Source organism: Leptinotarsa decemlineata, unplaced genomic scaffold (assembly GCF_025532065.1).
Source record: "Leptinotarsa decemlineata unplaced genomic scaffold, Ldec_3_MD MMD2_tig00000199_RagTag_RagTag, whole genome shotgun sequence".
Taxonomy (NCBI): domain Eukaryota; kingdom Metazoa; phylum Arthropoda; class Insecta; order Coleoptera; family Chrysomelidae; genus Leptinotarsa; species Leptinotarsa decemlineata.
This window is the reverse complement of record NW_027412544.1, coordinates 8,076,463-8,103,458: the sequence shown is the minus strand read 5'-3', so window position 1 is coordinate 8,103,458 and position 26,996 is coordinate 8,076,463. Positions and strand designations below refer to the sequence as shown.

The following is a 26,996-nucleotide window of genomic DNA, read 5'->3' as shown; positions in this document are numbered from 1 at the left end:
TTGAAGATGATCACTTGGTGATTGAAACACGTGTCTTTCTATCGAGGAGAGTCGTTTTTGGCAATTTGCTATCAATTTAAACTAAATGCAGATTTTTCAGTTTTTTCAGATGGTCAATAATGCGAGTAATGAGAGATCTACAGGTTCTACCAATGTAAGATGCAGAACAATCAGAGAAATCAAGCTTATAGACTACACTTCTAGGTAACTTGTTAATTATGTCTTCGGAATTTACTAGAAAGTTGGTTAAATTATTGTGAGATTTAATAATAATTATGCATAAAAAATTGATTTATACATAAAAGGAAAAGGGTTACCCGAAGGCTACCTTTCACCCCTCCCAAAAATTATACAGTGAGTGTAAAAACCTAATTATAAAAATACTTATTTACTATCATGACAATGATAAAGAGAAAAAAATAATAGATCATATAATTGCTAATAACTCTTAATATTCTTAACATCATTTTGGTCAATTTAACAATTTCATTGCACTAGCATATATTGCATTTTAAATTAGCACTGAGCAGTAAGTATCTGTGATTTTATTTCTTTCTTAAATTTAATGAAATTTTTGTTTTTGTACCAGATATGGTATTTTCTATGAATTCGAAAATAACATTACACATATTTTAATCAAAGTAAGGTAAAGCATCTTACATTGTTAGAACCTGTAGACCTCTCATCACTAGCATTAATGAAAATCTGAAAAAACCTGAAAAATCTGAATTTGGCAACCATATTAAATTTCACAATCATAACTTCAGCTCCAATAGAAATTCCAAAATTTGACATAAAATTGACGATATAAATTTCCTCAGACTGGACTTGTTTGAAGAGCTGGAGATTTCCAAAGAACTTTTTACCAATGATCACTGCTTGAATACTCAAGTAAACTTCTACAGAGATTTCCATCCCCTTCATAAAAGGCTTATGAATTGTAATTAAAATAATTCGAAATTCATTATTGAAATATAATAATTCTATATTGGCTTCTCCACAACAAATTTTTTTAAATCAATTAGTGGATCACTCCTCAAGTAGGTACCACTATTCTCAACATGACACTTTTGACACATAGCCTCAATCTCTAACATGTATTTGGTTGGTTATAAAGCTAATGAGTTTTATATAAATCAAATCTTACAAATGTACAACGGCCTCTTTTTCGATACTTCCGGTTGCCTGACAAGTAAGTAATCATCAATAAGTTTTCCTAAATTCATAACCTCGAGATTAAAAAAAAATAAAAAAAAATTCCTTTCAGTAAGACCACTTACTTGCAGGTGAGCACTGATGATGACGAAAGTCGAAAGGGCTTTGCAATAAGAATTTATAATTATATACTTTTATACAAAACCTCTTCGATTCATTCATAAATAAGTGTATTCAGCTTCCCACATCTATTAATATATTTCTTGACAAATGTATATAGACTTGACAAACAACAAATGTATGTGTTTTTGATCCAGGGTGATGTAAAGAATGTTTATAACTCAAGTACGTTCTTCAAAATTTAAAACTGATTTCCAACATACATATAAAATAAATAATTCTAGACACCGGCACCGGTAGCAATTTGGCTGGTGAAGCATTCCACATCCTGGAGCACCCTTCGTCTCCGATAGCGGCAACGTCGGTTGCGCCCCGACGCCATCAGCTGAGCGCGTCGCGAGTGGGGTACGTTGAGGGGGGGAGTGGGGGGATCGCGCCGCCCTGGCTACTGCATAGCGCAACGTACGGGCCGTCATTCGCGAGTAACAGGGGCTCCGGGGCACTTCAGTGTGGCCCTGAACAGGGTCGTCGCAAAAAGCATTCACTTATATAAAAATATATATATTCGAATTTGGGGCTGTGAAATACAGGGTTGAACATTTGAGGGTATGGAGACTGTGAACGGGGTGCCGGACGGAGGGGACAAAGGTGGGCCGCCACCTCCTAGCCCCCTGACAGGGTGTTACCTGCTCATCGTAGTTGGAGAGCCGCATACTGAGCAACACAAGGACATTATTCTGCAGAGAATCTCAAAAGGTAAGTTTTTCGAATGTCACTAATTGGAGAAAGAAATTCCGACAGGGCCAGGCCCGTTGATGTGGGGGTGAAATCGATTAAAATGGTTGCCGGCCGGCCGGTGATTTGCGTAGACTGGACTATTCTTTCTATGTATAATTTTCTCCTGCTCAATAGTTTATCTTCCAGACTGGCAAGAATAATATTTGGGGTGGAATTTTGCAAGTCATAGCATGTATGAAGAATATCCTTAATTGACGTTCCTGATGAAAAAAAAATCTACGCTCATCCGTTTCTTCAACGTTACCTCGAAACCGAGTTTTCCAGTCTCCACGAAAGGGATTTGGGGTGTAATTGAGGTTTCTGATAACTCAAAAATAAAGTAGTCAACTCATTCGTTTCTTTAAAGAACAAGTAACGATTTACAGAAATATTTCAAGTAATGGACTGTGAAATAACTGTGTGATCGGTGGGAGAGATCTAAATATTTATGCAAATTTTTATTCTCAATGTATTTCATTTTGTTCCATAAGTAGTTCGTCATTGTATACTTTTATGATGAAGTGAAATTATTTTAAAAGGTATGAACAATTCCTTGTTCATTATAAACAGCGGTTGTGCAGTACCGTTGAGGCACTAGACCCGTTAATTAAATTAATTGGTGATCGATTGATGCCACTACAGTTAACAAACCTATTTCGTTATATGAGTATGCTCCGGATTGATAATGTCAAAATAAAAGGGGGAATGAAATATTGCACAGTGGCGTAACCACAGAAATAGCATTGGGATAAAATCAACTATTTTGTAATTCACGATTTAAATTTTCCATTTTGATAGGAAGATGAACTCTGTCCGCATACGTTTGGCAAGATTGGTAAGTTGTGACAGCTATATTGCGCAAATGTTTCACTGCACCAAAACTGAATGATTTTCATAAGAGCTGTAAATTCTATGATACTTGAAGAATTCTTATTATACGTCTATAACTTTTCGCAACCTTTGAATTTATAAAACGCTTTCGGTGTCTGTGAGGTATGGTTCATTTCAGATTATCGTTTTTACGTTCAATTTTTTGTTGGAAGAAACACTCAAAAAAATTGCTCTTCAAAGTAAAATTGGTATCCATATTATTGGGAATGTTTCCACTGGAAAAAGTTTATGGTTGAATATTCAGAACCAAAATTTCAGGTCATATTTCACTAGATAATTTCTTTTATATTCATGATTTTTAAATCGAAAATAATTTGAAAATGAATTTTTACAGGACCATATAGAAAATACTTAAATTTGACTTGTCAGTGGGCAATCTCACTTGCCATTTTCTGATATGACACAAAAAAAACTTGTTTACTTTCTTGGCTTTCTCATTTTGTCTTCAATCGAGGACCGCCTGCCCGGTACTGACGATGCCCAATAGGCTGAAACAGCTGTCTACCGGTGGCTCTTAAATTGAAATCAATATGGAGTGATCGAAAAAGTACTTATCTATTTATATATATATATATATATATATATATATATATATATATATATATATATATATATCTATATATATATCAAATTCAAATCAAATCAAATTTTGTTAAATCCGTTTTCCTATTATACAATGGATTGGACGTGTCTGGGCACACTTACTACAAATAAATTACTCCTAATGTACTAGTTTACAGATGAATTAGGGTCAGGACTCTCGAAGAGATATTTTTGAATTTGCCTGGGCTTCGCCATTAATTGGTTAGCACAAGTCTCCTGAATATTTCTGAAGGTAGCCTAAAACTAAGCATGAAAGTACTTTCTCATGTAGACGCTATCTTTGGAATGACTGGAAGATTCAAACCATGAATATGAATGATGAACGAGGCTCCGAACGAGATTCATCTTCTGTCTTTCTCTGCCGCTCTCACTGGAAGGCAACTAAATGAAATCAGAGTTCAAAAACAAAACAGGCATTACTCAACACCAGACCGTTGTTTCGACCTGCCATAGGTCTCATTAATAAACCGCGAATAAAATGTTGAACGCAACTGTCGTCAAATAATAAACCTGAGTAGAAGTCAGCGTGAACATCCACTCCATATGAAAACTCCATTCATGGGAATGACAAAAGATTCAAATTACGAACATCAATAGTTAACGTGACTCTCAAGATAAGTGGCGTCTTGTAGTGCAAGCTGCAGATAAAGAGAGGAGACAAAACTCCTTCGATGGTCGAAGCTTTGACAACGTCTCTGGGAGCGTCATTTAGTCGTTTCAGTCTTTTGTCGTCCTCTTTATAAGGAGAGGATCCATGCTTACTTTTATTTTCATTCACTTATTATTTTAATTATTTGTGGTTTAGTCTAGAACCACCGGGAGACCCACGGTAGGCCAAAACACCGCTGTCTGGTATTGATCACGAACGTTTTGTTTTTGTGCTTTGGTTTCAATCGAAAGTAGATTAAGCTCCGGGAGTAGATTGCCACCGCTTTATTGATGTTAGAAAATGGAACAGAAATATCTGTCGGAAAACTCGTCAAGTATTTCAAATCAGTAGGATTGATATAACCTTTCTAAATTTTTGTGGAAAATATAGGAATGGAGGCTTTCACGGCTGGCGTCAATGTTTTGGTTGGTTTCCGGTTTTTGCTCTGGTCTTCTTTGGTTATAATCTCCGAACGTTTTAACTGCAATTGCGACAGTCAGTGGCGCGGTCGAAGTACTCTTCTTGACGTATCAGCTGGAATTTTCAGTTTCAGTTGATAAGTCATGAAGAGTACTTCGCCACGCCACTGAAGATGACTGCCGCAGTTGCAGTTGAAACTTTAGTAGATTATAACCAAAGAAGACCACAACAAAATCCGTAAACCAACCAAAATATTTCGTAGAAAATTTCTAATTCGTCTGTATTATGTACAGTCATCATCATCGTCATCATCCTCTCTGAGCAAATACGAATTCGAAAATATTTATTATAATTTACGTGGTTCAATTTCCAGTTAATTGAAAGGGCACTGCTCCCAATATTCCCGTGGGTGTGATGCTGAGCGTTTCCCATGAGTACTGATTTCACTTCTGCAATTAGTAGACACCACGACGATGGCCTTGAAAAACTTTGCGTGATGGAGTACGAGTTTTCGTAAAATTAATAAAAATGTAATTTGAGGTCGTCTGAAAAGCACTCAAACTTCATGAATTGAAGAGTCTCATTTGATAAAAATGTGCTTTTTGGTATGGGGTATTGTGGGTGAAATTAACCTTTTTTTTGACGCAAGTCGAAAGGAATTAGAAATTTCACAGTTTGAGGCGAGATTTTCATAGTGAATACAAGTTTTGAAAACGGAAAAGAATTGTTTTCCGAAACGTTAACCACTCAAGAAAGATAGGTTACGATAGGTTAGGTCCAAAGTGAGTGGGTCTATTCGACCCTCCACCGCAACCCGCAAGGGTTTATTGTGGCTCACACATATTCACACTCGGCCAAATAAACCCAGCTTCTTAACGAAGCCGATTAGTTTGTATGGTGAGTGGCCTTTCAGGTCAGATGGTAAGAGTACGGCTCTGCCAATGTTTGTTTGGCAATGCCTAAAGTGATGCCAAAGACAGGTTCTGGTCCGATGAAGCTGCTTGCAGCACCCTCAAGAAATCTGAGTATGAATATTAAATTTTTTCAATTGATTTTTTTGAATTTGTAGTCAAAGTTATTGAATACAAGTTACTCACTAATTGGACTTTCCAGTAATTTATATTACGCAATAACTTTTCGTGGTGAACTTTTTACTTTGCCCTTCACTACACTTCAGCAGATTCTCTACCGATTTCGCTTTCATTTTTCAGATTGTAGAAGGTTATAAACCCAAAAAAATAATATATAATATTGAGTCCTCCACGAAAAAATGTCGTTCAAAGAATATTTAACGCTGTATTGTAAAATTCATCATAACTTTCATTATATTCCCAACTGTGATGGCAAATAATCTCAAGTGAGATATTCGAACAATGTTTGTGACGATAGTTCTGATAATTCGTTTGAATTCATAAAAGACACTCCATTTTTTGATCCAGGTAGAAATAATAAAAAAAATTAGATTTTTCTTTGTTATATATTTCATTCAGTTTATAGGAAAAGTTTAAAAATATTCGGCAGTCTCCGTAAAAACAAGCTGGTTGTGATCTCAAGGATATGTAGCTGTCGATAATATTTACGATGATCGTACTCATCATTTCCAGATTTGAGTGTTTTTGATTCCAAATTTTTTTCTGTTTGTCATAATATTCAGAAAAAGACATGCCAGAATGGTATTTGCATTCTGTCGCTTTTTGCTGAATGCCATAACTATCGAATATTAAAAAAAACAACTGTAATCCATAATATATCAATAATTTTTCAGTTCATGATATTGAAAGAGACACATTCATAATTTGATGACTTCAATAGATGCCTCTCTCAATAGAACATTTTTGTAAAGAAGTCAATATTCCTTCAACCAACTAAAAAATGAATGAATAAACAGCTTAGCTTGGTACAAAATGTATGAGACTGCAACTTTGTACTTTGAAATTTTCACTCATTAGGTAGATGAATGCAGAGTAGTTAATTTGTTTCATTTCTTACTAGAAAAAACAAAATATTACTGAAATATCAGAAATGAATGCCTATCAACTCATTACACTTTTCATCAAATAATTTAGCTTGTAATACTTCAAGAGATATTCACAGTAAAATATACAAATAACAAAAAATAATAATAATTTTGTTTCTTTCGTGGAAAATATTCTATTTCTATACTGTTCTTTTCAAGTGTACATTACCAGAATTGGCCAAAAAACTGGTATATTGAAACATTCGAAAAATGTAGGTAGGTAGGTAGGTCTGAAGTGACTGGGTCTATTCGACCCTCCACCGCAACCCATAAGGGTTTATTGTGAGTCTATTCCTATTCACACTCGATCAAATAAACCCAGCTTCTTAACGAAGCCGATTAGTTTGTATGGTGAGTGGTCTTTCAGGTCAGATGGTGAGAGTACGGCTCTGCCGAACTCTAAAAATCTGTTTCGGTCTCCAGCGGGGCAGACACAAAGTATATGCTCTGCAGTTTCATCATTTTCCAGACAGAGGCGACACACACTGGCTTCCGACAGTCCAAGTTTCTGCATATGATGATTCAAATGACAGTGACTTGTAAGAAGACCTGTTAGACATCGTAGTTCATCCCTACTGTAGTCCAACAACTGTTTGGAATCAAGCTTCGAAGGCTGAATGAACGCCTTGGAGTGAGCCAATCCTAGAAGATTCTGCCAGAAGTCCACAAATTTTCTTGCCATCCAGGTGTTAATTAAGTGTTTGTTAGGCAAAGCCCAAAGCAATGTCAATGACAGGTTCTGGTCCAATGAAGCCTCTTGCAGCACCCTCCTTTGCAAGAGAGTCAGCCTTCATTGCCTTCCAGGCCAGTATGGCCAAGAATCCAAACCAGAGATAATCTGTTTAGTCTTCCTATCGAGGATAGTCTTTTTTGGCAGTTTGCTACCAATTTAGACGTTGCTCGGTGGGAGTCAAGAGCTTCCAACGCCGCTTGACTGTCCGAGAATATTTTTATTGACTTGTGAGTGAGGTTGGATTTATCCAATCTCTCCGCACACAATTCAATAGCGTAAAGTTCCGCTTGAAATACAGAAGTTCCTGGCAGGTAGATAACTCTGTCCTGGGTCTGCGACTGTAAACGCCTGCACCAGAACAGGAAGGTGTTTTTGATCCATCTGTGAACCAACAACTATCTGCTCTTAATATTTCCTTCTCCCGCAGGATCCAGTCTTCCAGATTCGAAGAATGTACAGGTAATTCCAATTACTGTATTCTTAGTAACTGAATACCAGAGTTTTAATTCAGGTCCAAATTCTCCATTTGCTCTTGTTGGTAGTTCAGGGCAAATGTCTTCAGCATCAAAATCCGGATATTTTTGTGGTGTTGAAAATGCTATAAATAGGTTCAAGTGTTAAATACCTAGTGCATATGTTACTATGTACCATCTTTGTACTAAAGCACTCTGATAAAAAAACCAACGACTAGTAGGATTGCAGACAACCATCGAACTCTTCACCGAGGTACTGTCCTGTCTACCACTCCTTGGTACCACTGTGAAATCCTGGTACAAAATTGTAAAAGAAACCTTTTTTGCTTCCAGATGAGACTAGTTTTCCCTCCATGATAGATCACAGGAAAAACATATCTAAAACTAGTTGAGTTATAAATTTAATAATTGAAGATTGTCGGTTCCATTTTCTAATCGATTTTTGTACACGTCAGTCGGTCAATCGAAATAAGTGTGATACAGGGGAAACAGAAAAGTTGACCTCCTTACTGCGTAATATGAACCTTTGAAAAGTATAATTTGTCAGTTACTTGTCTTATTTATATATTTTGACTATGGATAAAATAAATTTGGCTGAAAAAGATTTAATAATACAGGATGTATAAACGATGCGTGGCTGATTGTAAGCCGTTTCCCTATTTGAGAAATATCTAAAATCAGAGTTATTGAGATTGATGAGAACTTTTTCAAAAAATAACCAGCAATATACGAGGTCTGTTCAAAAAATAAGATGAATTTCGACTTTTCTAAAAAAATATTTATTTATCCATCAATTTCTATTTGGTCCTCTTCAAAGTAGTCCCCCTCAGATTCAACAAATTCATGACAAGATATCCTGATGCGCTACGCCACGGTAATCGGAGAAATCAGTGAGTGAAACTTTGACATTTGATAAAATTTGGTGTGCTGGTTTGGCTCTCCAGGACTCTGGCTGGTCTGGCTCTCCAGGAACATTGCTTTTGATATATTAACCATTCCCCCACGATATGGCCCTTTTAAACAAATCTGAATCGCCACTGACGTCATTCAACAATTTCTGAGCGATGCTCATGAGACTTTTTTTTTGTCAAAATTAAGCAATTTTGAAACGAACTTTGCTTCCATAGGTTTCATGCCTAAAATATACAAAAAAAATTCATAGCATGAGCCAACCGATATACCGGCATCCTCAGCAATTTATCTAATAGTGAATCATACTTTCTCAACATTTTCATCGGTTGTTGATGTGCTGGTGCGTTCAGGGTGAGCGTCGCCATTCGCATCTTTTCGAATTTTTGTGAAAAACTTGTACCACTTGTAAACATTTTTCTGACTCACAGTACAATCACCGTATGCTACTGTCAACATTTCAACTGTTTTTTGATCACGTAACTCCATTGTTACAAAATTTGATGCAAATTCTTTGATATAATTTTTGATTGAAGAAAATCTCTGAACACGCAAAACACTTCTAACTTTCATGCCTTTCACCAACAAGTGAACCAACTTGAAATAATCGCTAATCGAATGAACTTAGCCCGCGAAATTTGAAAATGTTGGATTTTTTAAATAGAGAACTCTTTATATTTGAACTGATTGATTTCCTCCGAAAGACTTGTTCTCAACAATTTAGGATTGTTTGGGTTTATATCAGATGTTTAGAAAGTTATGGCGTGATGTATGTCAAAAAATGTGTTCATTAAATATCAAGTATTTCCTACTTGATCAAATATAACAAGAGAATTTTTCAACCGATTAAACATGAGAATAGTGCATTCCATTTCCATGATTTCATCTCAGGTCGCTTCTTTCATACAGGGGCAACAAAAACTTTTTCTCAATCAAATAACTTGACTTTGGTTTCCATAGCTTTATACAACTTTTATTTGAGACATTTTTTCTGTCTCAAAATATGAAAAGGAATTGCTGTGAAAATATTTCAGTAAGATGGAGCCCCGTGATGCATTTTGTATTTTGAATAATTCAAATGAAGTTGAGAAACTTCTAACAAGTCTCCTAAAAAGTCCTGTATTTAAATAATGTATTTTTTCTCGTTCTTTACATTCATTTTCTGATTCTTAGATTGTGAATATTGATGTTATTAGATCTGTCAAATTGTCCTGTATGATTTATAAGTTGGGGGTAATCATCATAGGAATATGTCATACATGTAACGGAATGACTGATCAATTTATGGTTCAAACATTCCTCTCTCTCTCTCTCTCTCTCTCACGATGGAAATGTAGTATGCTCGAGATATAAGCTCACCAGTTCTAGGGATAAAGTCACATTTGTTTAAAAAATTGACTGGAATAAGGTCCGCGGTGTTGAAAGTCGAAAACACTTCTGGCTGATTCACGAAAGAGAATATTGTGCCTGTAATCACTGCTATGAATAGAATGCCGACCTGCCTGGTGGTGTAAACTGCTCGCTTCTATTTTCAACAACAAACCCTTCCTTTAGCTGTTTGATGAATGTGACATATACTGTATTTGTTACGAAGAAGTCGCATGCGTTACCTACTGCGACTGCCAAAATTATGCACTGAAAAACTTTATTTAGACCGAATGAAAAAAGAAAAGATTAATTCCTAATCGAATGTTTGCCTCCACCTACGTTTTCCCACAATAGAATCTGAAAAATGCCTGCCAAAAAACAACCACCTCCTTGGCTATTATCACGAGAGACTTTTTTTCTACTGGCATTTGTTAGAGTTTCCTCGGAGAGAAAAATCTCACAGATGCTTCTCGTTCGTCCAAAAATGAAACTTGCTCTCCGAGACCGCGAATCAACGCCGACCAATTATTATTGAAGCTCATGACAAATGCTTTACAACCCTAAAATATAATGTCAATATCTTCAACTACTACAAAATGGCAGAACTTTTAATAATTGCCCGAATACATTGACATTTAACTACATCATATGAGGTAATAAGCTTGAGGTCAGTTCAGAAGATGCTCGAAATGGTTGCCTTGAATTTTTCGACATATGAACAGCCTATCCGATATTTCACGCCGAACATTTTCGAACACAGTAACATCAATATCTCTACAAATATTAATTATTCTCCGTCGTGTATTCAATATTGAAGCAGATTCAGTTTCGTAAACCTTTTGCTTTAACTAGCCCCGTAAAAAAAGTCTAAAGGTGTAAAATCTTATGGGCGGGCTGGCCATTCTGTAAGACCTCGACGGCCAATCCAATGACCGGAAACAGTAGTATCCAAATAGTTTCTTACTTGTCTGGGGTAATGTGTTGGTGCTCCATCTTGTTGGAATAGAAGATCCATATCAAATTCATTAGGATTCGCTTTGCCGATTTTATTGATGAAAGGGTCAACAGTGGTTTCCAGCATATTCAAATACAATCCCCCTGTTGAATTTTGATGGTAAGTAAGTAAGATGGTGCATTTTGTATTTCGATTATGTTCAAATGAAGTTGGGAAACTGCTAACACGTCTAAAAAATCCTGTGTTTGAATATTGTATTTTTTCTCGTTCTTCTCATTGATGAGTGATGAGAGGGTCAACAGTAGTTTCCAGTATATTCAAATACAGTCCCCCTGTTAAATTATGATCAATAAATAGAAGTCCTACAATATGGTTTCCCAATATTTTTGCCCAACCGTTAATTTTTTTCTGGACACATACCCAACATGTTTCCCGGAAAATATGAGGGTTGGTGTCACTCCAATTTTTAATAAACAAAAAATAACTTAACAAACCTTATCGGGCAGATATCGGGCATTTGGCAGATAAAAAAAATATTTCTAGAAATATCGATATTAATGTGTCTTCTGGAAATTATTTAATGTTTCGCCATTTTGTAGTAGATGAAGATATTTACTTCATATTCTAGGGTTTGAAGTATTCGTCAGGAGCTTCAAAATGATGTATCACAAGACCCCCCTTTCCCAGATGGCGCCCAGTCGCCATCTTGAATGTTCCATCTGTCCATTTACTTCAAAATAAAGTATTCATGCATTAATTTTATTATCCCAAATTTCAATTCTTTGAGTTGACCCGTTCAAAAAATAAAAGGGGGGGAGCATTAAAGAAATGGACTATACCCAGACACTATATGTAGATGTGAACAGTAATTAATTCATTGATATTTGTGCCGTACTTTCACCATTGTTTGTGATTTCCAATTTTTTTTTGTTTTTCAAAGTTATATGTGAATACTGTCTTTGGGTTCATCCCGTTTGTATTCCTATAAAACTAAATAAATAAATAAAACAGACGAGTGTTCACCTACTGACCGGTTTCGGAGTATAACTCATCATCAGTGCAGGACAGATATAACCAGAACATGCAAGTCATTCTGGTATTCAACAATGTTTTTCATCGAGACCACACAGCATAATATATAGAATCATCGATTGAGATAGGATCTGTTTCAAATGAAGTGAAGTAATAACATTTCCATCTCGTGAACATAGCTCCAAAAGAATGCAGATATTCAGAAATCAAATCCGTCCGATAATTGCATCGAGAAGAAATACAAATGCTGAGAAAATAAATATTTCGATATGAAATTCGAAATATTAACTTTTTTCACGGTCGTTTCACAATAGGATCTAGCAAAAGCTTGCCGGAAAATAATTAATTTCCTAGAAAATACAACGACGTACTAGATTATATCTGGGCGACAGTTTATACTTGTGAAGCAATGTTGGAAGCTATTTTCCAGCCGACATTTGCCACGTCGCACTGTGTGGGAACTCACGGATAGGTAAGTATTTCGAATTTCAATTTGAAATATTCATTTTCTTAGCGAATGTATTCCTGTCATGGTCATAAGACAGACTTGATTTCTAATACCTGGAAGTGTGCTGGGATTTGTAATTTTTTTAAAAATAATTTTCATTGTGTCTGAGTTGAAAACAATATAATTTAGGGGCAGGGCCGTCGCCATGAGGGGGAACGGGGGGGGAGACTCCCCCCTGCTTTTTCGACTTGGGAAAAAGTTGGGAAGTGAAGATAGAAAAAATTATTGAAAATTGAAAACATAAAAATTAGAGAAAAGAAAGGGGGAGGTAAAAAGGAAAGGGAAAGAACCTGGACAAGATTGGGATTTTCCAACATGCATAACTTGGAGATCCCATACTTTGAAATTCTGAGTTATTTCAATATTAAATATTCCTATACATGGTGGAAGACCAAGGTCCTTGGTCTTCCACTATATTATTATTTTTATAATTACCAAAATTTATTTTTGATTGTGCATACCCTAATGGGCATGAGCATTTAGGCAATCTTTGGATAGCTAAGTAAGAAAATCAATATATTATAGCATAATTATTATGCTATAGCAGTAGTAACATTAGTAGTAACTAATCCCTCTCCCCCGGTTTTTCTTTTCGCTACGGCCCTGTTATGACATGGCCCTGGTATGATGTCAATGAAGTAGTTTAAAGTTTGAAAGCAAACAGTACCATCAAGTATCTTTGCGATACATTCGGCTATTCCAATACATTTATCAGTTGAAGTTTTATTGGTTTGTGTCGATTCTTCAGCAGAATTATTCTCATCATTTCGATGTGATACGTCTACAGCCGCACGTAAAACCGATTGCTGGCGTGGCGACAGGTCGCCATGCGCAAGCGACTGTGCGATCCTCTTCCCACTGCTTCTGCGTTACGCTATCTCTCTCACCACACTGATCTCGGATAATTATAGTGTATATAGTTGTGTTTACTACAGTATACATAATCCGTGTGACTGAAAGAATAATTTTCAAAAATAATTGAAAATGAAATATGTCTGTCAGTGATAATTCAGAAAGTGGAAGTGAACAGCCCTGCGAATGAAGCAAAATCACACTACGACACACTCTCAATTCATCAGCAAGTTAATAACATTTTTATATTTTATAATTAAAATGTGCATTGAGCTCGCGTATATTTGGTCTGTCTCAAGGGTCAGTAAATGATGTAGATAATGTACTAAAAACTAAAAAATTATTCGGAAGGTCCTAGGTAGCAGTCATCACATCACTCTCCACCACTCTCCACCACAATTTACAAAGCATGAAATATTGTTGAATTAATTAATAATAAATTTTAATTTCATTCTTACGAAAAATAATGCACTTAAACACTTGATCGAAGAATTTATTTGTTATCAACAAGGGCATCGAAAAATTAATTAATCAAATCATTTTGTTATGATGGTGGAATTTATATTGAAACATTTATTACTGATATTTATAATTCAAGATCCTCAATGATATATTGCAATAATTAGTTAAGATTCTTGAGTTTACTAGTATATTAAAGTCACATTGAAATTTTTTCATGTATATTTCAATTATATTTTTTTTATAAATATTTCACCACCCAGTAATCATCACCAGGGTCACAAAATATGATTATTGATGTTTCACATCTGCCAGGCGTCCCTTGACGGTTCACAATATTTTTAACAATGTTTAAAGTTGCGGTACGTCAATATTGTGAATAGTATTTATAGCACACTACTAGTTCAGTTGTAAACTTTAAATTCTAGTTTTGACTGATCAATTTCATCAATATTATACTGAATGTGTGCATCAAATGAAAGTGTTTTATCTGTTTTTAAATTGATTGGATTTTTGAATCGATTATTCCCTTGTTTATTCTACCATATCTTTTACCAAAGAGTTGATTTTTCATTTTGTGATTGGTTGTATCTTCTATTGATTTGATATCAGTATGTTCAATAATTTACAAATAATCGGCTACTTGTAAAACAGCTTATACATTAAAAAATGGATCCGTAGGAAAAATGAACCATAAATAACGAATAATTGATATAATTTGAATATTTAAAGAAGGTGTGTTTTGATGCAGTACTTTGGGATGTCTCAAAGCATTATACTTTTCACATATAATTGATATTCAACAAAAAATCAGATATTTCGAATGATACATAGTAGGATTTGTTGAATGCATTTTGAAAAAAAACTACTCTCTTGGTTAATAACACGATTTATATATAAATATGGTTGGCAGACAATTTCTACTGCTGCAGGAACTTCCTGAGGTTAATCTAGTGATCACCTACTAATCGATTTTGAAATGCTCTTTTTCATTATTGCAGAATGTATTGAAGACTGCATTAACCTCAATAATTTCTATCTATCTCCTTTCTTCAAGTTCACTCTAACGACTGTGTCGTGGACTAAAATAAAAATTTCGAATGGCTAATACCCTGACATACATTGGATCCAATAGACATTTGTGAGAGTTTTCTTGCAAAAAATCCCTGGTTAAGTAAACGTTTTTTGACTCAATTATAGACTGTTTTGATTTCTGTTATAGTAAGATTGATAATTTTTTCTCTGTTTGGGTTTTTGGAATGATATACAATTGGCACTACTTTATTATAGTTGGACTACTCCTGTCTTGGACGAAGGTTGCAATCACCAACAGCATACTACGGGGACACTAGTATTCTGCTATAGTTGAATCTCTGAAATTTGAAAGTCAATTTTTTTGTGGAATACCATTCTATTTTATTAAAGATAACTTCGTAACTTCCTCAACTTATGACATTCAAATTAGTAAATACATTTCATTTTCATGTATGACAGAGACTTTCTCACGTATAAAAACTTGAAGTCACTGTGACTGATAATTATCATTATTTGGAACGTGTTAGGAATGACAGAATCACACGTTAAAAAGTAAGACTACGTTAATCCTTAGCCCGCACAAGTTTCTACTTCTGAGGGTTGTCGTTCGCAGGGGTGCCACAGCTGGTTAACAGAAAAACAGATTTTTAAACAGATTTTTTTTAACGTCCATAGGAATATTCGCTGTAAATGAAGGATACAGACTTCTATATTTGACTGGCACTAGCTGGGTTCTAGAATGTGATATCCACATATATTATAATATTTATTTTCGGTGACTTGAATATTGAATTAAATATTTCGAAGCAAGAACTGGCTTTTAAAAAAATCACATACATTTGAATGATTTCTGTCGATTCTGAGAATAGACAATCATTAGATACTGTGTTAAGTGGGACGTGAATGGAATCTATTTGCACTACCGCGTATGACTCTCTGAAGTTGAGGTTATAGCCAATCATGATATTTTTTGTAATGCAATCTTGACCGCAATTCCGAATAATTATTATTTGTAACAATAGAAACCATTCAACACTATTTAAATTTCCAGAGATGAATATTAACATTCTGAGTAGAACAGCTGAGTTGTGAAATTGAATGAAAATGAGATTAGTAAAAAAAATTATGTTAAATGGTTTTATTGAAAAAAACGATAATAATGATGTAAATAATATACTAAAAACTAAAAAATAATTCAGAAGGTCCTAGGTAGCAGTCATCACACCACTCTCGTCAGCAATATACGGTATTGATCAGATTAAAAAAATCGTTGGACGTATGTAAATACTATGCCTAACGATTTTATTTTGTTTTTGAACGGTACCGTATATTGCTGAGGAGAGTGGTGTGATTACTGCTACCTAGGACCTTCCGAATTATTTTTTAGTTTTTAGTACATTATCTACATCATTATTATCATTTTACTTATGTTATTCTTGAGTTTTTAGTTTCTAATTTTTTTACTCAATTCTCATTCTGTTTAGTTCATTCAGTGCCTCAGTATTAAAAGGTAATATGTAATCCGCCATTTTGTAGTTACGGTCATCTTGAATTTGAATCTTTTTCAAAGTGTACTACTATTCTACTAGTCAAGCCATGTCATTTGATACCCATATTGAGTTAATTGTAAAAAATATGCAATCCGACATTTTGTAGCTGCGGCCATCTTGGATTTACAATAATACCGAATTTATATAATTGTATTGTCATTAAAACTGAATGTGTGTACCAAATTTCAGATTAATCTGTCAACAGAGGGTCAAACTTCAATTTCTAAATTTGACTCAAATAAACAAACAAACAGGGTAAGCCGAATGAAATCGTTTCAAAATAATCCTTCTAACAGTCATTTGAAGCGAATTAACTTCAGATGCAAATAAAATGAAATGTTAGAAACATTTTTCAACGTGGCTCAGAATACGTCTTTTATTTTTTCGTAGTCAAAAAACACAATTTAATGTGAGATTTCCACTTGGAAGTTTACAAAACCGCGACACTTGTTTCGCTATACGATAGCTATACCCAAACTATTAACAACTCATGAGACTGGAGAATAATGAATAACAATGTTTACCTGATTTAAAGATCTGTCCTAATTACAAATTTCCACGTTGTAAAATAAATTCAATAAAGGGAAACAATTCAAATTCATTCGATCATCGAGCAATAATCCCGAAGTTTTATATCTGTTGATTTGTAAACATTCCAAAAAAGTTGACTTTCGACCTTTTGTCTTTCGAATGAAATACGTCATATTCGTGATTCAATTCGTGCCCCTCTGTCAAAAGATGATTCGCAAATGTTGAAACTTTTACAATAGGACTCATCTTGAATGAAATTTAATTGTGTGAAATGTAGGTAATATAAAATGGAGTAGAATGTTTATATAGAATTAATGGACACTGTAAAATGCTCTGGCTGCACACTCTGAAAATACCTATATTGAATGAGAAAAAGCTAGTAAAAAAATATTGTTTGTTTTGAAAAATTACATTCGCACAATCATATACAGTGTGACACACTAAAGATGAAGACACCCCTGTGTTATAGTCATTTTTGGAAGCGGAGATTTGATTTCTGGTACAGGCGTAGATCTTCATGATTTGCACTTTTCGCAATACTCAGCCCGACCTCAAACTTGACCTACTGCGTTCCTGCGAAAAGGGCAAAATATTGATATTTTGCTTTACGTTGATGATACAGAAATAAGTTATTTGAAAAATTTGCTTACAAATCAATTTTGACTCTACACACCTAATTTCAATTCAACATTCCAATTTTGATTTTTTTTTAAATTCACGTATTCAAGTCCGATTTTTAATTAATGGTTCTAAATGAGAAGAAATAAACAGATTTAAACAGAAATGAGAAGCAACGCTAATAATAGATCCGTTATTATGTAGGAATAAGAACTAGGCGAATTTGCAACCAATCATATTCAACAGGGAATTGAAAAATTCCTTTAAATTGGAGACATGCTAGTAAAGGAGAATCAATTTAATTAACCTATTTTTGATATGATAATAGTTTTCAATTTTAGTTATTTTAATACATTCATTCCATTAATTTTGACTATTTTATCATTTCTGTAGCTTCTTATTCGAAATCATCAATTGAAAATCGATTTCTAAGCAACTTTTTCAAATAATTTATTTCGGCATAGCTGGGTTCAATGCTAGGCATTGCGAAAAGTGCGGCACATTAAGGTCTACGCCTGTACCAGAAATCAAATCTCTCCTTCCAAAAATTACTAAAATACTGGGGTGTCTTCATCTTAAGTATATCACACTGTATAATAATAACGATTTCCAATCTTACTCAATTTAAAATTAGCTCCACTTTTTACATAGAGAAAAACACGTTGAATGTAAAATACCACCTCCTGAAAAAGACTCATGAAACTTCACGGTTTCAGAATAAGATGTTACCAATACTTTGAATAATCGAAAACATTCTGACAGCACTTCCAGCATTAGCGCCCCCGGCGAGGGCCATCCCTATGCCACTACGTCACATAATGACGAGAACAGTTGCATTTCATTAATATGCAATAACTCTTTTCCAATATCAGTTTTTATTCGCTGGTACGTTAGAGTATGCCTTTGAAACCAAGTAAGTATAAGTTGAAATCAATGACTAGACTCTACTAAGAATAAGAAACATAGGTATTATAGTACAATTCCATAATAGTAGGCACTAAATTCTCAGAAATTTTATCATTACTTTTTTCTCTCATCTGTTTGGTATAATCTCTGTACGCACTGCAAGAGACAGATTGAGGCAAAAACGTCAGTAATTTTTGAGAATTCAGTGCCTACTATTTTGAAATTATAGTATAGTTACATTCAGTTACTTATGAATTTCACTAGTTCGGACTTCCATTGTCTACTATATAAACATCGAGTGGTCCCAAGCTGATATCTTGCACAAAGAGAAACATTGGTTTAGGAGAAAATTCAAGGAAGCCGCATACATGTTGTCCAACAACGTATTCAGCCAGGCCAGCGTAGAAACACGCAACATATGGAAACCCATCATCAAGCAAAAAATGACCAACTCCCGCCAAAATGGTCATCTCCCACGGAACCAGTGAAGCGGAAAATGGAAAGCAGGGATAAGTGAAAGTATTTGAAGACCTATAAATAGTCATCTCTCAGAGGAATCAGTCCAGTCATCACCCGAAGACGATTGTAGAAACTAACAATCGAAACGTCGTGAACTAACGTGACTTGGAATCTCTATACTTTTTATTTTTATTGTTTTTTTTTATTCCTTTATTTTTATTCTGTTTTTATTAATTCAATTGTTATATTTTTACTTGTAGTTTATTTCACTATCATTTCATTTCAGGTTTATTTTGCTTAATATAATTGTTATTTTCAGCTATTCATTTTTGATTATTCCTTTTTAGTTGTTTCAGGGATTTCAAATCATTTTATATAGTAGACAATGGAAGTCCGAACTAGTGAAATTCATCATGAAACATTGTCAGTCACCTTCAAACAAACGTTCAATCACTTAAATTACTTCAATGATCCACTGAACTCCTATCAGTTTCTATATTAACGCTAACAATAGGTTTGTATGGTTATGATTAATTGAAGTACACTTTTTGGGTGATACGCAATAGAGTATCGATAGATATCCGGTTGATAAAACGATAGTGAGATTCTCCATGTTTATCTACTGTTTTTTTTCTGAAATCATCAACAATTCAGAAGTCTCTGGTTTATAGATTCACATAAATATTTCATTCTCCGTAGACAACAATGGCTTCAATACAGCATCTCGCGGAATCGTCTGTAATTCATAAATTAGCATGTTCGCAATCGAAATATGAAAGCCCGGGCTCTTTGTTGGCAGTTGAAGTCTTTTGAATATAGAATTAGAGCCGTCGGCACAATTTCAACTTCAATTCTTGTTCTTGTGAAACTTTTCTACTACTCCGACAAATGTATTCTGTGGCGTATCTGTTTTATCCAGTTAATTCAGTTACATTCACGACCACTGAAGATTCTTCCCTTCCGTTGTCATTTTCCAACACATAATTCCATAGGGACCGTCCATAGTTTTATAAGTTTCACTTTTAGGTTCCATGTTACATCGACTATTGCTGTCATCAGAGTTTAGTATAATTATTTTCGAGTAAAAAAATAATTTGGATAAAATTTGAAATAATGGGATCATAACACAAGCAACAAATTCAATTGATTCTACATATCTAACGGATGTGAAATATTATTCGCTTGTAATCTACTTGGTATTCTACTCATGAAAGAAAACCAGTTAATAAACATTTTTGGCGCATTGCAGATTCAATTCTACAAAGTTTGGGAGCCTTATCGATAGAATGTACACGCCTGTGTCCTACTGGAAGGTCCTGCCGGAAGTACTTTTGTACATCGGTGTTGAAATTTTTCATGTCCTGCCAGCAGGACTCGCCTTTTCAATTTCATTGTTCTTCCGGCATTACGCTGCGCTGGGTACTAGGTAGGACTTCTCAGACTCAATGATTATTATTGGGATTTTAGGAATGCATAAAGAAATAATAACGACAAAAAACATTTTATGAATTATTTAAAATAATCAGTCTTGAAATTTTAACAGGAATATATTTTGATTTTATAATAGTCTTACAAACGAATTTTTTTTCACAAATGAACATCACATTTAAAACACGAAAAAAAAACACTTTTACATATAAAAATTGATATATATTTTTATTTAAAAAAAATGTATAACGTAAATTTCTACCGCACCGGAATGCCATTTTTGATGTGAAATTCGAAACACCCCCTACCTGTTTGGGGACTACACATTACAGCGTTTGATCCACATTTTTCGCAGTAGGAACTGGCTTTTGTCTCAAGTTTTCTCACCCGAGAGCTAATAAGACATTTCCGTAGCATTCGGCACCTGTCACTGCTTCTGGACAGTGCAATCAGCACATGATGAGTGTTCTCTGCATTGGATTCTCCTCTAATTGATATAGTCGGGCTAACAATATCGATGGTCGTGTAATGTTAATTGGTTGGCCAACGCTTCAGTGAAGTGCTGATGGTCCACTGGGCGAACCCGACTTTTAAAATAGTTGAAAGCTAAAAAGGCGTTGGTTTCAACTATTCCAAAAATGGACCCAAACATTCTATGAACCCAAGTTCTGGGTTCGCCAAACCTATTCTAGTGCAAGTCCACTTTGCCGAATATGGTTGTGAATATCGACGGCTGGAGCACTATGAAAATAATTTTCAACTATTTTAGGTCTTTCCACAGTCTTATAAAAAACTTTCCCATCATCGTCATACCTTTTCTTGGCCCTGAAGGGTAGTGCTACATGTAGCAATAAAATAATTAACTTTTTGGTCCCTCCAAGATACCGCTAGCAGATCAACATCTTGATGATTTGCAGTGGCTGAGGCGAATTCTCCTTTTTTATTAGGGCATCTTTTTACTGATTCCTTCAAGGAAAAGTTGCGATGAGCTGTTTTTTCAATCCCAATAAAATAAAACCTATGGTTCATTAATTGAATAGCCGTTTTTACAGAAGCAAACCAGTCCCAAGAGTTTCCCGAATTGGAAGGGTCAAAATAGGTGGCGTACATAAAGACGCGGCGTCCACTTGCAGACATCTTAGCTTGTACTGAACGTAGAGCACCGTTCAAAAGCCTAACCCCACTATTTTCCATGGTTTTTCTAGCCCATCAGCTTTTTAATGAAGACGAAGCTTCCAAACATGGTTTTTACGCTCGAAATTGGGTTGAGATACCCAAGAATACTAAGAAAAGGTCAAAATGAAATAAACGAGTAAAAATTAACGCTAGCTCAAAATTTCATGGGAAATCGAATGGTAGCACTTGCCGGCCTGTCAGTAGGAAGAATGAGCCTTTTAAACGTAGTTGAAGGTGGTAGGACATTGAGGATGCCACGTACTGCCGGAAGGACGGTGTACGCTCTATCCTTAACTATAAGAAAAACAATCCGATACATACACATAACCTATCAATATTACACTATAATATATTACTTCATGGAGAAAAGTTTCTAATACTTCATTTTGAGATTTACCCAACAGTTTACAAAACCACAATATATTTTTTACTATACAAGTGTCGCGGTTTTGTAAACTGTTCGAGAATATCTCACAAAGAAGTTTACTGAATACGGTTATCATTCGATTTCATCAAGTATCGGTCAATTCCATCACATATTTCATGAAGAGACTGAAAATTCAATTTGCAATAATGACGAAAATTCTACTTTCGAAAAATAATGAATACTTAGAAAAACAACGTATATTCCTATTCTCGAGGAATGCCGGAAGAAAGAACTGGTCTGAAAGAATATGAAGTTTTCTAGTTCGATTGGGAATTTTGAATCTCACGGAATATGGGATATTATATCCTTGCAAAGCAAAATAACGTAATAACTGCAAATAAAATTAGAAAATGGTTCCATTTCACGCCTCTGCTCTCAATAATGACTGTGAAAAAAGTGTTACCGGCTTGCTTAGTACTATCGGAATTGTTAACACATCATTCCTTTTCAAGTGCGAATCGAAATATTTTATTTATAGACAGAAATATCCCCGATGGAATGAGTCACAATAACTTCACAGAAACAAGAATTGTTTACTGTGGGTTAGCCTTCTTTCAAAATTATCGCCTTTACTGACACGTAATTGAAAATATCACAAATCACTCATTTCTCATGACGGCATACATGAATCACCCTGAACTTAGATGACGTCAATCATAACACGAATTTGAAGAAATCAGTTTGAGTAGATTATATTTTTCATCACCTCATAAAATAAAGTCATTCATATTGTTTTCATATAGGTATACATCTTGTTCGTACTAATTTCCGTATATTACAGGTTTATAATGTACTTATTTTTCTTTTTTTTTTGTATTTGTTATATTTTTGTTTCCAGTTCTCGTAGCTGGTTGTGTTAAGTGATTTAACAAACCTATAGTGTACTACATTGCAGTTTTGAATTCGTCTATTGGTTATTATATCCTATTTCACCCAATAAAGACTATTATCATTATTACAAAATTTTTTAACCTCATCATTTCCATATCATAATTTGAAATTATTATTCAATCGGATTGGTTATCATGAGGGCTGTGGTTCATTCAGGACATACACGCTGTGATGAATTAAGAAACGTGAAAAGTTAAACTTTTGATGCACACCGATTCAAAAAAGAAAACGATGAATTATGCCTACATTTTCTAATAGATAATACCTACATCATTTCTATAAACATTAAGAATAAACATCATATCTTACCCGGTTCATTTCTTTTATTCAAATGATATTCAATAATACAAATTGTCTACAAATGACTCCTATTCACAAATCAATCTGTGTTAGTATTATTATTATTTTTGGTTACTTCGTCCAACGTCTATCCGAAATTTATAAATTTTTTTCTAGAGATATGGAATTGAATTCAACTGATAAAGGAAATTTTCAACTGTTACATACTATCAGGAGGAATGAAATTTTATAAGTAGCATGTTATGAATTTATTTATGATATATAAGTTTATATCAAGTTTTATTGAAGAAAGTCATTTAATTTTTGATATACTTCATTTACACTTTATGTTGTCATGTTTAAAAAATATGTTTGAAATATGTTTTTTCCGTTAACCAGCTATCGCACCCTTACGAACGACAACATTCAAAACTCGAAACTTGTGCGAGCTAAGGACCAACGAGGTCTTACCTTTTAACGTGTGATTCCTGACACGGGTTGAACGATAGCACGTGAAGATCGAGCGTTCAGCATGGGGTTTGAACCATCGACTCACACATCGGCTGATTGACTGAGAAGAACAAAGCAGCCAAGTCGAACCGTCCGGCTACCGAGTGAGATTTTCACTAAACAGCCATACAATGGCTTCTTCGGGCGTGTCTTTACTGAATATATTCTACATAATCAATGCTTTATATTCCCAGTTTTACAATTTGAAGTACCTAGAGTACCTGAGTTTTACTCAGGTACTCGGATCATTCGGATGGGCCAGGAGTATCTAAGCTAACTTGTGGCTCTTTCCCAAAACTGTATATTGGCCAAACAGGAAGAACATTTTTCCAAAGAGTTAAAAGAGAATAGAAATAGTTTTGTGAATAGAAAGACCAGTTACACATCCGCAAACCACATTTTAGCAGAAGGACATGAGTTCTATGATGAATAAGACGTGTTACATTTACAAGAGAAAAGTTTGAAACTCAATGGTCTAGAATGTTTAGATATCAATAAATTCAAGAATTCGGGTAATTTATTAAACTCACCGTTACTAAATATTTTTCCAAATGTGGAAACTGGTACATAAGCTCAGGTAATATAATTCATTACAAACGCAGGTAAACATGAAACATTAAATGACTAAGTTAAACTCGTGTACTTGAAATGTAAGTACTTTAAATTGTAAAATTAGGAATATAAAGCATTGAATATGTAGAATATAGTTAGTAAAGACACGCCTGAAGAGGCCATTGTATAGCGAAACACGTGTTGGGTTTTTGTAAAACTGTTCAGTTAAAATCTCACAATTCACAAGGTAGTTCTGTCATGAAAATATTGAATATTCATGATAAAATTGAATTATAATGGTTTCGGTTTCATCAGCGACAAATATTTGAAATCGTGAATAAATTATCAACAATTCTGAGCAATAGTGAGGTCTAAAGTGAGGGAGTCTATTCGACTTTCAACTGCAACTCATGCTTAACCTGATGCATTAAGAGACGTGAAGGAACTCAAGTGCTATTTATATATCAGTTCTCTTTATGGCTTTGCGCTCAATATAATTCATAAAATTTACCAGGGAATGAACCTTGAACTTTATTATCTGATCATTAAAAATTCCAGTGATTTTTTTTGACAGAAAAACGATATGCACTGAAGACAAAATGCTTATGTCTCTTCCAACCAATGGATCGATGTGTCTGACTCTATTTGAGAGGCGCAAGAAGCACGAATGGTGTGGTTATTTTGCTGTTCAAGGAAAAGTCTAAAATTATCAGGTTCATAACAAGATCTGAAAAATACTCTGAAATTTTCTCTAATTCACTATTGTTTTCAAAAACTCTCGATGCAGTATGTTCTAAAAAAATTCTTACATAAGTGAATACTAAATGGACAAATAAATATCTCATATCTTTCATATAAGTTCTACAAGCTCTATTATCAGAACAAATTAAATGTAAATGAACTTATATACTCTATCATTCATTACTCTACCCTACCGGATAGAAGCCCTGCGCTCCTTCAATCCGCACGTGGCTCAAGAAGACATAAAAAAGCGATTTAGCAAGCTCCACCACTTCCTTTTAAAACGGGTGTTCCTTGTGATCTTGATCACTTGGTAATGACATTGGCGCGCCTAGGTCTAGACTGAAACCGCAAAATGAAATGCCGAAACATGAGTCATAATTTTACGACTTCAATGTGTTAATAACATTATTAATATGGGCTGCTTGAAAGAACTTAGTATTCAATAGATGTAGCGTTGAATATATATCGTATTCCATAATCCTAACTGCAAATTTTCGGTTTCCTGTCAACAATGTATTGTTGAATAGGAACGTCCTTAAAATATTACTATAGGCTGAATTCGTTGTTGAAAATTTCGAAATATTCGATACCAGTTTTTAAATTGATTGAAAACTATTGATAAGCAAAAACAGTAGTTTAGTGGAAACAGTAATAGTAATAACAAAGGATTCTGAGGTTTTTTCCACAGTTGGCATTCTGAATAGTGAAAAAAGATTGTATATTTCATACTTTCACAAAAACTTGTTGCAATTCTGAAACAACAGAAGATGATAGTTCATAGACATGGTGAAGTTATAATTCACATATAGTCAGTGGGCATACTTGAAGACTGGCTATAAATCAAATCATCTAAAAAGACAATTCGTTCAGATTAGTCTCAACTCCCTACACTGTAGGTTAATGAACTGACACCTATCAATAACAACTACACCCCTGGCTAATACCACGAAGGGCGTTAGATTATATCCGATAGGTGCCAGTGCAGGATTCTTCACTGATGTTATTCCTGCATATGCTGTTGGCGATACAATTGCCACAATGGATTTTCATTATTGGAACAGACTTGCAGACCGGTTTCGGGCTGTTTGGCCACTCGTCAGTGCAAGGTAGACATAAAGTCGATCATTTTCAATAATTGAAAATCGAATTCTTTCAGAATATCATTCATCGAAATAGGCTGAAGCGGACAACAAACAACAGGTTTGTCATCGCCCCATCTGCCTGTAACGAGGTAACCAATACCACATATAGTCCACTGACTATATGTAAAGAGTTTTCTTTCCTTATACGAGGAATTGGACAAATTTCGGATATGCGGTTGGTATATCCCCATCTGCCTCGTTCACAGGCAGATGGGGCGATGACAAACTTGTTGTTTGTTGTCCGCTTCAGCCTAGTTCGAGGAATGATACACTAAAGGAATTCGATTTTCAATTATCGGAAATCATCGACTTAATGTTGATGATAGACAGATACTACCTTGCACTGACGAGTGGCCAAACAGCCCGAAACCGGTCTGCAAGTGTGTTCCAATAATTGAAAATCTATTGCGACATTTGTATCGCCAACAGCATATGGAAGAATAACTTCAGTAAAGAATCCTGCACTGACACCTGTCGGATATAATCCAACGCCCTTTGTGGTATTAGCTACGGGAGTAGTTGTTTTCTGATAGGTGTCAGTCCATTAACCTACAGTGTATGGAGTTAAGACTGACGTTCAGGTTCTTTTAGATGATTTGAAATTATAATTTGTTTTTTCAGTGTCTGTATATATATCCTCTTCAGACCCCAGTCTGGCTGGCGCTAAATATATCGAGTATGTTTAATACATTTCCTGAAGACGCCAACCTAGTTGATGAATCGCGCGTCGAGAAGAGTATTACAATTCTGGTGATTGGGAAACGTTTTTGTGTTGGATTTATTTCACGCCGAGGTTTCTAGTTTTACCCCAACTACCAAATTATGAC

At 34.8% G+C, this 26,996-nt stretch overlaps 1 protein-coding gene across 1 annotated transcript in view; it reads left to right on the top strand.

The window, feature by feature from the left end:
- Nucleotides 1–1,748: 1,748 nt before the first annotated feature.
- futsch overlaps nt 1,749–26,996 on the top strand; it is a 254,871-nt gene continuing 229,623 nt past the window's right edge. The window contains exon 1 of the mRNA XM_074172875.1: nt 1,749–2,031. Within this exon, the coding sequence (XP_074028976.1) occupies nt 1,884–2,031 (148 nt within the window). The 5' untranslated portion in view covers nt 1,749–1,883. The remainder of the gene's footprint in view (nt 2,032–26,996) is intronic.